The sequence below is a fragment of the Dendropsophus ebraccatus genome, chromosome 2 (assembly GCF_027789765.1).
Source record: "Dendropsophus ebraccatus isolate aDenEbr1 chromosome 2, aDenEbr1.pat, whole genome shotgun sequence".
NCBI lineage: Eukaryota > Metazoa > Chordata > Amphibia > Anura > Hylidae > Dendropsophus > Dendropsophus ebraccatus.
In genome coordinates, this window is record NC_091455.1 from 10,461,653 (window position 1) to 10,474,450 (window position 12,798).

Consider the following 12,798-nt stretch of genomic DNA (forward strand, 5'->3'; position numbering starts at 1 on the left):
TGTGGCTAAATCTTATAAAACACATAAGTCGGTCCAGTAAAAAGACGCTGTAAACCGTTATTAGCTGCCCGTAAAATCCAGCCGAACAATGTCTAGGCCTTTAGGACGGGGAGTGTTCTGTCATTTTTAATGGGTTACTCTATAAACTAGGAAAGCTCTTAAAGTGAAGCATGTTGTAGTCTGACGGTGCAGGGAATGGCATGTTTTGTTTTTTTTTTTTTTTTGTTTTTTTTCTTTATTTTTAATATGCTCTGTACAGGGAAAGGGGCAAAATCTTTTGAGGGCTGGATTAAATCTCTTTTTTTACTTTTAATTGAGTAAAATTCTTGTAATCTGGCATCCAAAAGTCTGGTGCATTCATGGACCTGTATGTGGAATGGATAATTTCCTTCTTTCTAGATGCTACGCTTGCTTTTCTAGGCCATTTCCATAGTCAAAAAGATCTGACAGTCCAGCGGTGGATGCCAGACTATGGGAATTTCGATTGTTATTTATAGGCTCTCAAAGTTTGCCTCCACTGCAACTATACTAAGAATGTTCAAAGTTTTACTTTTTGTAAAAAAAAAAAAAAATTTGGAATGTAGTTTCAAACAGCCCTTATTGTTTCATTTTTACAAGAGGCGCAACTTTAGAATGGCCTGTGCACCCAGGAAGAGGAAGGAGAAATTCTCTCCTCTCGAACTCGAAATTTTGGTGGCCGAAGTAACCAAAAATCACTCAAAACTCTACGGAAGCGAGAGGGTGAACCTGAGCCAACCGGCCCGAGAAAGGATCTGGTTAGAAATCGCCAAGAAAATCAACGCAGTTGCACGATCTCCGAGAACCACTAGAGACTTAAGGAGACGGTGGGACGATATGAAAAGACGGACTAAAGAGAAACTGGCCATCATAAAGCGGTCGGTTGTAACTTCGGGTGGTTTGACCAGAAACTCTAGCCCTTCGCTTCTCCATAATGATTCATATAGTGATGTTTATCCTGGATGTGGAGTTGACGATGACGATGACGACGACCACGATGAAATCGATGTGGAAATTGACGCCCCACATATAGCTCTGGAGCTTCAGTCAGGTAAAAACGTCTGGAGTGGCCAAAGCTCTTAGACTTTCAGATAGTGGCAAAGTGTTAGACCTTTAATTCATGTTGAGTCGGGTTGTGGTTTTTGAGCTCTTTTTATGTCGGCACAGTTGTTGTTGTTTGGTCTGGAATTACCTTGTAATCTCAAATTCAGTGCTTGAGTGTAGTGGTTGGGGTCCATCATTGAGTGTAGTATTTGGGGTGGGGGGGTCGGGTAAGTAGTCACGCTCCATAAGATAACTTGGTAACTTTTGATTTTTGCATTGGTGAAATTTTTGAAGCAGGTTTTGTTGCCTTTTGTGGTTTTGGCTTTTTATTTATTTATTTTGCTTCTTTTTACAGTTAGTAATTTTATTTATTTTAATCCCCACAGATGAGGAGGAAAATGGCCCTGGTTGTACATGGGTACCTCTAAAAACTATAGAAATGGCTGTGTCAAACGAACCCGATATGTCTGATCATCCTGTGATAATTCAGACCTCGGCTTCTTCTCCGTCTCCTCCATCCTCTCCGCAGAACCAGATGAAATCCACCTACGTCAGGAGACTTTCTCCAGCGACTCCGCACCCGAATAGGAAACACGAAATCTCTGATTTTGAGAAACAGTTGATGGAGAGTCAGATACAACAAACTGCATTGTTATCGTCTTGGTACCAGCAACAAACTTCTCTCATGGTCCAGCAAAACCTCATACTGGAGAACCTTGTAGAGCAAAGCCGGCGCTTGGCCGACAACGTGGAGAGTTTAAACCGGACCTTGGAAAAAATGGTGGATGGTAACCATTTACACAGGGAGACTGTTCATTTTGTTCAGGAGCGCAAGAAAAGTCCTCCTGCCAGAACTGCCCCCCGAGTAGTTAGTGGTGAATCAGGGGGTCCCTCGGGAGTGGAAGTATACTCTGGTATGATCTTGAAAGTCGAAGAGGAACTGTAGTCTTGTTTTATTTCTATGGACAAAAAAAATCATGAAAGTTAATGACTTTAGAACAATTTTTGTATTCACGGACAATTGAGGATTTTTTTTTTCTTTTTGCTAGATCGATAGTGGACAGAGACTTATACATTGCATACATAGAGCCATTTTTGTAGGTTGTGAGATACATTGTGCATATTTTCTATCTGGATTTATCGGTTTGCGAGAAAATATTTTGTACGTGTTCTTTTTATTCTAAGATAATATTTTTCTTACGGAAATTTAAAAAAAAAAGTCTTTAAAAAAACGGAATTTTTTTTTTTTTTTACCCATATGTATCTATCCTGCTGAATAAGTAGTTTCAACTAAACGGAATGCGTAAACCATGTATAAGTAGCTAATAAGAGGATTGTGTCGGAATCGCACTACAGAGCAGCATTACCGAACCGACGCCAATTCCTAGCAATATGACCTGCCTCGCAGAGGCATATATATATATATATATATATATATATATATATATATATATATATATATATATATATATAATGTGTGTGTGTGTGTGTGCAAATTTTTTTATCCCCCCCCCCCCATTAAATGTAGAATGATTTAAAAATACAATCTTCAGCTGAAGATTTTTAAATTTTCATCCAACAAATTTTTTTGTTTTTGTTGGCCCCAAACTTAGACATAGTACCCATTATTAAAGGGGTTTTCTGACTTGCCCACTTGCTACAGTAAGATGCACCCAACCCTATGTAATGAACCGATTCATTTATTCCTATAAAGTCGTTTAGTTTTCACAGAAGTCTGAAACGAGATTTTGAACTCCCCTCGTTGCTGACGTCTCCAGGAAATAAAAACGATTGGCTGTAGCAGAGATTTAGGTATATGGCCGTGTCATCACTGTAGCCAAGAAAACAAAGTAAACTGGGGATTATAACTATTTTGACCCAATCCCAAGTCAGACGACCCCTTTAGGAGTCTATATGATATCCACCAAGAAATGCCTAGGCCGCTGTAAGTTCAGTTTAGTAGAATGTGGATTCTTAAAGGAACGGTTAATTTACCTGTCCGCAAAGAAGACAAAAACATTTGACGTGCCACAATCTGAGTGTTCCGACCCTGACTAATCTGTATAAAGAGCTGGGAGATGGCCGGGCTGCCATGTGCTCCTCTTCCCCATAGACTTGCGTTGAAAGTTGGTCTAGGTCACGTGACAAGGAGTCAGGAGTGAATGCGCTGTGCGCAGACTTCTCCCGATTGGTTACCGACACGTCTCTGACATTTCAAAAGTTTCTCTCTGATTGTGTCTGTTTAACATGAAGTTGTATCGGCCATTTTCCTCGGTCTTAACACAAAGACAATTGGATGCAACAAGAACCCACTCACATGTTAGCGTCCATCCCATTGGCTAAAGGCCCTATTCCACGGAACGATTATCGTCCGTATTCGCCCGGACGATCAGCGATCACCCGGGCAGCTCCCCGCCGCCCCCTCCCGCACTCACCCGCTCGCTGCAGCCGCGTTGAATAGTCGCGGCAGCGAGGAGCAAACGAGCGCTAAGAGCGCTAGTTTGCTCCTCTTAACGACCCGTGTAATAGGCCCTTAAGCCCCCCCCCCCCCTTAAAGGGGTAGTGCGGCGCTAAGAAATGATTCACAAAATAACACACATTACAAAGTTATACAACTTTGTAATGTATGTTATGTCTGTGAATGGCCCCCTTCCCTGTGTTCCCCGACCCCTGCCCGTGGACCCGGAAGTGTAGTGCATTATACATACCTGATTCGTGTCGACCCCTGTCCGCATTTCTTCTGACAGTGATGTAATCTTCGGGAGGCCGTCTGACCCGCTCCTGTGTCCCTTATTCCGGCCCCCCTCTGCCGCGTCATAACTGTGCTCAGCCGCGATCTGCTTAGCACAGTTATGCTCAGTTAATCGCGGCTGAGCAAAGTTGTATAACTTTGTAATGTGTGTTATTTTGTGAATAATTTCTTAGCGCCGCACTACCCCTTTAATTGGTCAGTGATTGAATACAGGACAAACTTAATCCATGTTTAGTGCAAAATTTCAACTAAGTTTCACAACTGGCAGAAAGCCCTTCAAACTCTAACTTCAGTTTTCAGGTTTCCTGTTTCTTTAAATAAGGGTACAAGGAGTCGGCCTGAAGAAGGCATTGGTCTTATCGATGGTTCCTAGTGGAGCTCCGCATCACTGCTTTTACTATGTGCAGTAGCGGTGAGCAAACTTGTTTAGGTTCGGCAAAGTTCTCCAAACCTGATTGTTCGGCATTTGAGAAGTTGGATGGCACCCTAGGAAGTCCTGGTGGAGACAGCCTAAGGCTAAGTTCACTTTATGAATTAACGGCCGCTTTTTGACATGTTCCTTCGGATAATACTACCATATGGGCTGCAGGAACGTCATTTTATTTTACTTGGATTGCAGGTACATTTGGGTGTGCTTGCAATCCCATTAACCATTAAAGTCCATGCAATGTACGACCGTCAGAACGGCCATACATTGTGTGAACAGACAAAAATTGTACTAGCTGATATTCTACCCCAAAGGTATAACAAGCAAGTGCAAAATGCAATATATATGGGGATAACCTACTGGGTGCCACAACAGCAAAACAATACATATACACCTACAAAAAATATACTGTACCCAGATATAATATAATCACAAATGAATTTTTATTGATAACAAAGACATGTATAAAAATACAATAAAACCACAAACTGAATCAGAACGGATTATTACAAAAAACATGGGTAAAGTGCATATACTAAAGTGCCGGCATATAGCAGGAATGTGAAAAAATGCAAGTGCTGTAAGTACTGCAAGTAAAGTGCCTGGCACAATAAATAAATGGGGTCTACATGTTCAGCAAGGGTTCATTACAGTGAGCAACATATCCCAAAAGACCATAAACCGATATCACAGAAAGCCCTATCACTGAAACATTACCTAAGCTGTATGTTCATACAATACCCATGAGGTGCGCCCCGACGCGCGTTTCGGCAACACGCCTTTCTCGAGGGGTAGCGCCATATTGCTAGATCTGATCTTTTATATCCCCTGTTTCTGGCTCTAACCAATGAGAGACTCCATTCCAATATTAATAATAAAAATCACCTGCATGTATCGTCGGCGCATGTTCCCAGGGCCATCCGTCTAGAACACTTCCGGGTCCGAGCACACGTGACCCACGCCGAGCGTGATCACGTGATTGTGCTCCGAGCCGCAAGTGATGTCGGGAGAGACCTCGCACATGCGCACACATGCGGACAAGATAAAGGAATGCATGAGTGTCATTAGTGTATAAATGAGCGTAATATCTAATCAGCTGTAAACTACAATAAAAACCCCTAAAATAATTAATAGAGAAACATAAATCTGCCACATAATTCAATATGTAATGCAATATATAATACATAATACATGTGCAAAATTTGCTCACAAAAATTATGTGTAATGTGCCATAGGCACAAAAAAATGTGCTAATACTAGATAAGTGATATATGCATCCCATATGATATATGCATCCCATTAACCATTAAAGTCCATGCAATGTACGACCGTCAGAACGGCCATACATTGTGTGAACAGAGCGGGAACAACGGTCGTTGTGCAGCCGCAGCAGATGACACCTGTTGTTCAATACAGTGTGTAAACAATGGCCATTGTTCCCATAGCGTTTATTGCAGTGCGTTATTTTAAGGCAAGAACAGCCGTTGTTTTAATTGCCAACAATGGCTGTTCTTGTCTTAAAAAATACACTGTGTGAACATTGCCTATGGCTGTATCCATGGTTTTGAGGACTCCCTAGGGCAGCATTCACCTTCTGCAGCCAATGGGAATCAAAAGCCGAATGATCGGCTTCGGAGAACATTGCCGAATCGAAAAAGTTCCCTCCACACTACTGTGCACGATTTAATAGACGTCACAATGTTCATCTCTCAGCGTTTTAGGAGCTTGGGAACGCCTCCTTGACACTTCTGAAAAGCATTTTCTATGTTATGGAAGCACAGACAGATTTATAAAAGGTATCATGTATCTCCTTGACCTGACAAATATGTCAGCAGTTTAGAATATGAATTGTAGTTGAAAGGGTTTACTTTAAAGGGGTTATCCTGGATTAGGAAATACACAGCGCCACCCCTGTCCCCAGGTTATGTGTGGTATTGCAATTCAGCTCCATTCACTTCAGTGGGACTGAACTGCACCCAAACAGAGGATAAGAGTAGTGCTGGATCTTGAAGAAAGCAGCCATTTTTTTCCCTAAACCTGGAGAACCCCCTTTAAACTTACAGCAAGGCATTAAAAATACAAAGATGCCAAAAATGTGTTTTTATTGATTGCCCTATTTAACTACAAACTAATTTCATGGTAGTTTAGAATAAGAATGAGGTACACACGCTATTAATCTTAGTCACCCCCTCCTTTTTCATTTATTCATCATGCAGGAAACATTTTTGTATAAGTTTTAAGGTTTTCAGATTTTTTTTTTTATTTTTTTTTACATTAGAATATTCATTATAATGTTTGATTGTTACTTTGTTGCTGGTGCAAACTGCATTGTTGTGGACTTTTCACTAGGATGTAGAACAACAAAAGATTTCATGCCATTGATATTCCATTGTGACAGATTTGTGGATGTCGGAGGACTTAAAGAGGATGTACCATCAGATACATCCTCTTTAATCTGACCCAGGGATAGAACAGCACAGATGTATAGTGCCGGAGCTGAAGCCCAGTGGGAGGAATCCCCCGCCCCTGTATGACGCGGCTCCATTGATTCTAATGAAGCCGCGTCATAAAGGGGACATCCTCTTTAAAGGGGTTATCCAGCGCTACAAGAACATGGCCACTTTCCCCCTACTTTTGTCTCCAGTTTGGCTGCAGGTTTTGAAACTCTGTTCCATTGAAGTAAATAGAGTTTAATTGCAAGCCACACCTGAACTGGAGACAAGAGTAGGGGGAAAAGTGGCCATGTTTTGTAGCGCTGAATAACCCCTTTAAACTTCTTATGCCATGTTACAACACCCTCCATGGTTCCTGGCTGGGGTGTGCAGGCCCCAGATAGTTGACTGTACTGAACAAAACTGCAAATTCAAGCCCAGGTATAGCTCAGCCCCTCAAACCAGTTTATTTAGAGGTGATACAAGAGTCGTGACACTCGGTACCGGTTTATACTGACACGTCTGAATACAGTTGTGACTGAAGAAAAAATCTTTATGGTTCCTGTATATAAAGTACTTTTTATTTTTTATAACTTTTTTTCTAGTAGTTTTTTCGCCATTTTATATTTTTTCCCATTTTTTTTTAATGTATCTTAATTTTACTTCTACCCCCCCCCCCCCCTTTCATTTAATCTTCATACTCTTATTACAAGCATACATATCCATGAGGTTCTCTCCCATGATGCACTGGTGTGCTGCATTTCTTTTTCTATTGTTTAATAAATACTTTGGGGGATTTTACAGTTTAAGGAGAGTGATATCTGTTTTAGGATTTTTTGTTTTTTTTGTACATTTTGTTTTTTTAATTTGAAAATTAAGGGCAAATTAAAATGGATAAAAACTTTCCCTTTTTTATATGAATAAAGTACATTGTATGGCTTGTTGGATCCTGCAATGTTGCTTCCTAGTGCTTTTGGTGACTTTTAATTTTTTTGTTAAAGAGAAACTGTCCATTCTCTGTCATGTTTAGAGTTCAAGTGACAAGGAGGCAGTACTGAGCTGCAGCATGCACGCTTCCTCCCCCACCCATCCCTGAGCTCAATAATACAAGGCAAGGAGGGAGGAGGAAGTATGCACGCTGCAGCTTGGTAACGCCTCCTTGACTCCTGAGCTGTAAACATGACAGCGAGCTGACAGATTCCATTTAAAGGCAAATTTGATGATATACTGCATGAAGAGGTGCGAGATGCGCCCGATATCCCCTCTGTCTCTCTCTATCGGTTATAAGGGGCTTTAGATATTTAGTGACGTGGAGATAAATCTTATATAGTTTTGGCATTACTGTCTCCCAGGATGTGTACAGAACAGTCACAATGCTAACCTTGTACCATAAACCACTATGTAAGTATGTAGCCGTTTCACTGTATAGATGAGACAGGTGACATATTATTAATAAACCATTTAAAATCTGCCTCGCCTTCCATACCGTGTGTTCAACCTCGATAACTTACAGACGTGTAAACCCAATAGGTGCAATTACAGGGGATTTATAAACAGGTCACGCATAAGTCCGGAACTACGCACCGATTAATTCTATAGGAGCCGCATGTAGGAGTGTGAGGATAGCGAAGGCTTGTAAGATTAGTGACTGTGACCGGGATGCAGCTCCACCGATCCCGTAACTTGCTAGACACTTCTTATTTGGTGGGATAAAAAAGGGCTGCAGGCAAATGGCTGAGCTTTGATGGGGGAAAGGCTACAGAAAATGTTTTTTTCATTCGTTTTTGCGTGCATTAATTCTTCCATTGACTTCCATTATCAAAATGCATGTGCGTTCACAAAAATGTTCAACCACGTTTTTGTGTACGTTAAAAAAAAGGATGCGTTTTAAACAAAACGCATGCACACAAATGCATTGTCTTTTTGCAAAAAACTGAAAAAATTTTTTTGTATGAGCCTAGCCTTATAATTATACATATAGAAGAATTTCATGGAGGGGGGAGGGGGTGTCATAGGTGCTTCCTGCTAATTGGGGTCAAATGGGTCTTACAAGGGAGGAGTGCTAGCCTCTCAGAAAAGGGAGCTGACCTGCACAGTGTGGAGTTAGGGTCCTATTACACTGAGCGATTTTTAACGATAAACAATCGCAAATGAGATTGTTTATTCTTAAAGGGAATGTGTCACCTAATTTTTATTTTTTTTTATCTAGAGGTGAAATGTATTTTTTATGTATTTTTGGAAAATATTTTTTGTTTATTGCCTTGTCAGGAAATATGAAAACTTTTCATATTTCACACCCTTGACCAACAGAGGGAGCTAACATGGTAAACTGATGAAGGCAAGCGACATGTAACTTGACTGCTGCAAATTTGGCCTCGCCCCTCCTGCTGGTGACCTCGCACCTCCCTCTCTTGTGATTGTGAGTAAAAAGAGGGGGGAGTAGGCTTTTTCTTCACCACTGTGCGGTGCCATTTTGTTAGGGCTCTGACACCAACAGATTATCTGACAGATTATTGCAACCAATACCAGGAATGGATTTGAAAAGAGGAGAAATCTCAGCCTTTCCTTTATGACCTCTTTCCTGTTTATAGTCTGTTCCTGGCCTTGGCTGCAAAAATCTGTCAGATACCTGTTGATGTCATAGAGCCCTTAAGGCCAATTATCAAATGCATTTGGCTGCCCCACATCTAGAAAGAGCTCACTACATACTAACTACAAGCACTGCATATATCTTTAAGTCAGTACATTTAATGGAAACTTAGCATGAACATACCCTTTAACTATGAGTTATAGGCAAGGAATTTCAAGTGTATTCCGCACTTAATTTTACCAGTATTCCGCTTGAAATTCCACACTTAAAATATGTACAGAGCAATGTCCCATTGTGTTGAATGGGATTCCCACTCTGCTGTTCACACAGCAGAATTTATCCCACCACTTCAGAGATCTGACAGTAAAGATCCAGACCCTAAGGTAATTTATTTACTGCACTTACTGTAAAGATCCAGCTCCTAAAGTAGTTTATTCGCAGCACTTATGGAAAGAACCAGCCCCTAAGGTAGTTTGTTTACAGCACTTACTGTAAAGATCCAGATCCTGAGGCAGTCTTATTTCAGTTAGATAGTCTATTGCACAGATATAGAGATCTTACAGTAAAGAACCCATTTCTAAGGTGCTGTATTACACACATTTACAGGCCATACAGTAAAGCACAAGCTCTCAGGGTACCTGATTCTGTTTCACTTTATGGACCCAACTCCTGTGATAGTCTGTTCCATTCCATAGATTATAGAATCACCTTGTAAAGAGACTATTCTACATATTCACAGCTCTTACAGTAAAGAAGCTGCTCCTGATGTAGTCTATTCCGCAACTTTTCCTAACTGTCCAGCTTCAATGGGCATTAGACTTGTGACCCTGGAATATGAGGGGGTGTTCAGTAAGTATGTTCTGTCAGTTTGAGAGAGCTGAGCTTATCTGTACAGGCTGAGACTTGTCTAGACATATAGCAGCAGTTTGCTCTGATGAAAGTGCTGGGAGTGAGAGAATGGCAAAGTGCAGTAGGGTGTGAGACCGCATGCACACGGATGCTACAGAGATTTGAATAGGCTTGGATACATGATGCCGGCCCACAGCTTCACACTTCATAGCTTCGGTAATTTACAGAGCGGGTGTATGCGGCCTGGGTCTCCTAAGAAATTGAGAGATTTGGAGCTTTTGTTCTGTGATTAAACTCCTTAAAATGGAAGAAATCCAAAAGAATTCCATGAAGGGTTGCTGGCTGTGTATGGGGACGAGGCGCCTTCCAACTTTCCTGTAACAATTTGGGCCATGCAGTTTGAATAGGGCAGAAAAAGTCAACTGTAGACGGCCCGGATTCAAGGCAACCTGTCAGAGGAAGTGTGCTGCCACGTGGAGGCCATGATTCTGGAGGATCGCCAGGTCAGTCATGAATCGGGCATTTCAGTTTGTGCAGTTTCCAGTGTCATTTTAATGTTTTACTGTCATGGTCCGTTCTCGGTCGGTGACACAAATGTTGACCCAAGAGCAAAGGAAACACTTTAGCCAAGAGAATTTAGACCTGCTTAGAGGAAATACAAGACATTTCTATTCCTGAATTGTTACGGGGGATGAAATGTGATGATCCTGAGACCAGACAGGAGTCCATGTGATGGAAGCACAAGTGGTCCCTAACCCCAAAGACCATGTGTGTGCAGCAGTCAGCCGGAAATCACCAGGGGTCCCTAACCCCAAAGACTGTGCATACGGTCAGCCAGAAATCACATGGGGTCCCTAACCCCAAAGACTGTGTGTGCAGCAGTCAGCCAGAAATCACAAGGGGTCCCTAACCCCAAAGACTGTGCATACGGTCAGCCAGAAATCACATGGGGTCCCTAACCCCAAAGACTGTGTGTGTGCAGCAGTCAGACGGAAATCACAAGGGGTCCCTAACCCCAAAGACCATGTGTGTGCAGCAGTCAGCCGGAAATCACCAGGGGTCCCTAACCCCAAAGACCATGTGTGTGCAGCAGTCAGCCGGAAATCACCAGGGGTCCCTAACCCCAAAGACCATGTGTGTGCAGGAGTCAGCTAGAAATCACCAGGGGTCCCTAACCCCAAAGACCATGTGTGTGCAGCAGTCAGACGGAAATCACCAGGGGTCCCTAACCCCAAAGACTGTGTGTGCAGCAAGACAACAATTACTGGAGACACCGATGCTTCAGCCCTGAAATTCGGACATGAGGCAATCAAAAAGAAACTCTGTGGCCGGTGTATTGCTGCTTTACGACAATGCGCAAACGTCTCGCAAGCCAAAGTATTGCGGCTTCATGCAGCGTAACCATCCAGCCTACAGTCCAGACCCGGCTTCCAGTGATCACCTTCTCTTCCATAACCTGAAGACCATTCTGTGTGGGCAGCGATTTCCTGATGATGGTGACAAAGTTCCTGCAGAAAGAAGTCTCCTCTTCTGAGGGCATCCTATCACTGCAGGTCAAGGGCCAAAAGTTTGTCGAGGGAGGATTACATTGAAAAGTACTAAGTTTACTTTTTATATTTAGGTAGGTAACTTATTGAACAACCTTTTACAGCGTAGCAAGTGATTGAGTTTATAAGGGAGAATCCATTAATCTGAGTGACATTGGTTCTATGTTAACCGGGAACCGTTCTGGAGCATAGTCTGGAAACTGCAGACAAATACAATCCTGGTTTCCAACTATCATGTATAGCCTAATGGTCTATAATAGCAGACAACCAGCTCCATTGTGTCTAATGACAGGACCTAAGTTGACAAAACAGCAAGGATTGCATCACTTAGCAGTGCGGAGACATGGCCAGGGCACATGGATCTAGAGCTCTGTGGCACCATGCTCATCAAAGGGTCCGAATTTTTCAGTTAGCCTCCATTTACACAGAGATTTATCTGACAGATTTTTGAAGCCAAAGCCAGGAATGGATTTGAAAAGAAGAGATATCCCAGTCTTTCCTTTGTGACCTGTTCCCTATAGTCTAATCCTGGCTTTGGCTTCAAAGATCTGTCAGATAAATCTGTGTGTGTAAACGCACCATTAATGCGAATCCTTTCAGGTTGGTGAAGGTGATATAATGGAGGGGACGTTTTTGAGCACCCCGACTCCTAATACCTGCAGATGGATGGTTGGGCAGCATGACTTATCGAAGTGCGCGGCGTCTCCTTCCAGCTCTGCTCTGGCGGTCGGCTCGGGAGCGTGCTGTCGCTCCGCCCGCCGGAGCCGAGTGACGTCACGGAGACCCGACGGCGTCCCTAAGCAACTTGGGACGCCGTGGGCTCACGTGACTGTCAGCCGGCTGGCCGGTACGCAGCTGCAGTGTCTTGCACTCGGGCTGAGTGACAGGTCGCCCGGCCACTCAGCCTGCAGTGCACCAGCTGCAGTTGGACTGGACTCAGGAGGCCGGACCAATCAGCCTTTGGTCCAGGCTCCTGGTCCAGTATAAAGTTCAATCATTGCCAGTAGTAAATCGCTGGCTATTAGGTTAACCCCTGGTCCCAGCTCTCCCCAGTCTCTTCCTGTGTTCCCCGTCCTATTCCCTTCTGCCTGTTTTCTCGCGTTCCTGACCTTCCGCCTGACCTGTGACTTTTCTTTTCT

At 42.8% G+C, this 12,798-nt stretch overlaps 1 protein-coding gene and 1 long non-coding RNA gene across 8 annotated transcripts in view; one reads left to right on the plus strand and one right to left on the minus strand.

Annotated features, from left to right (window-relative positions):
• Positions 1-12,798, plus strand: part of TSNARE1 (t-SNARE domain containing 1) — a 204,077-nt gene that overhangs the window by 131,162 nt on the left and 60,117 nt on the right. Inside the window, exons 12-13 of one of the 7 annotated variants that reach the window (XM_069957022.1) lie at positions 619-1,069; positions 1,449-2,472. The exons of 3 other annotated variants lie outside the window; for them this stretch is intronic. In XM_069957022.1, the coding sequence (XP_069813123.1) occupies positions 619-1,069; positions 1,449-2,008 (1,011 nt within the window). In that variant the 3' untranslated portion in view covers positions 2,009-2,472. Of the gene's footprint in view, positions 1-618; positions 1,070-1,448; positions 2,473-12,798 lie in introns of those variants that run through there. 3 more of the 7 variants (XM_069957021.1, XM_069957027.1, XM_069957026.1) reach the window with 3 other exon arrangements.
• The window catches only part of LOC138782973 (uncharacterized), a 116,430-nt gene continuing 105,032 nt past the window's right edge, over positions 1,401-12,798 (minus strand). The window contains exon 3 of the long non-coding RNA XR_011361605.1: positions 1,401-2,021. This is a non-coding gene — a long non-coding RNA (uncharacterized lncRNA). The remainder of the gene's footprint in view (positions 2,022-12,798) is intronic.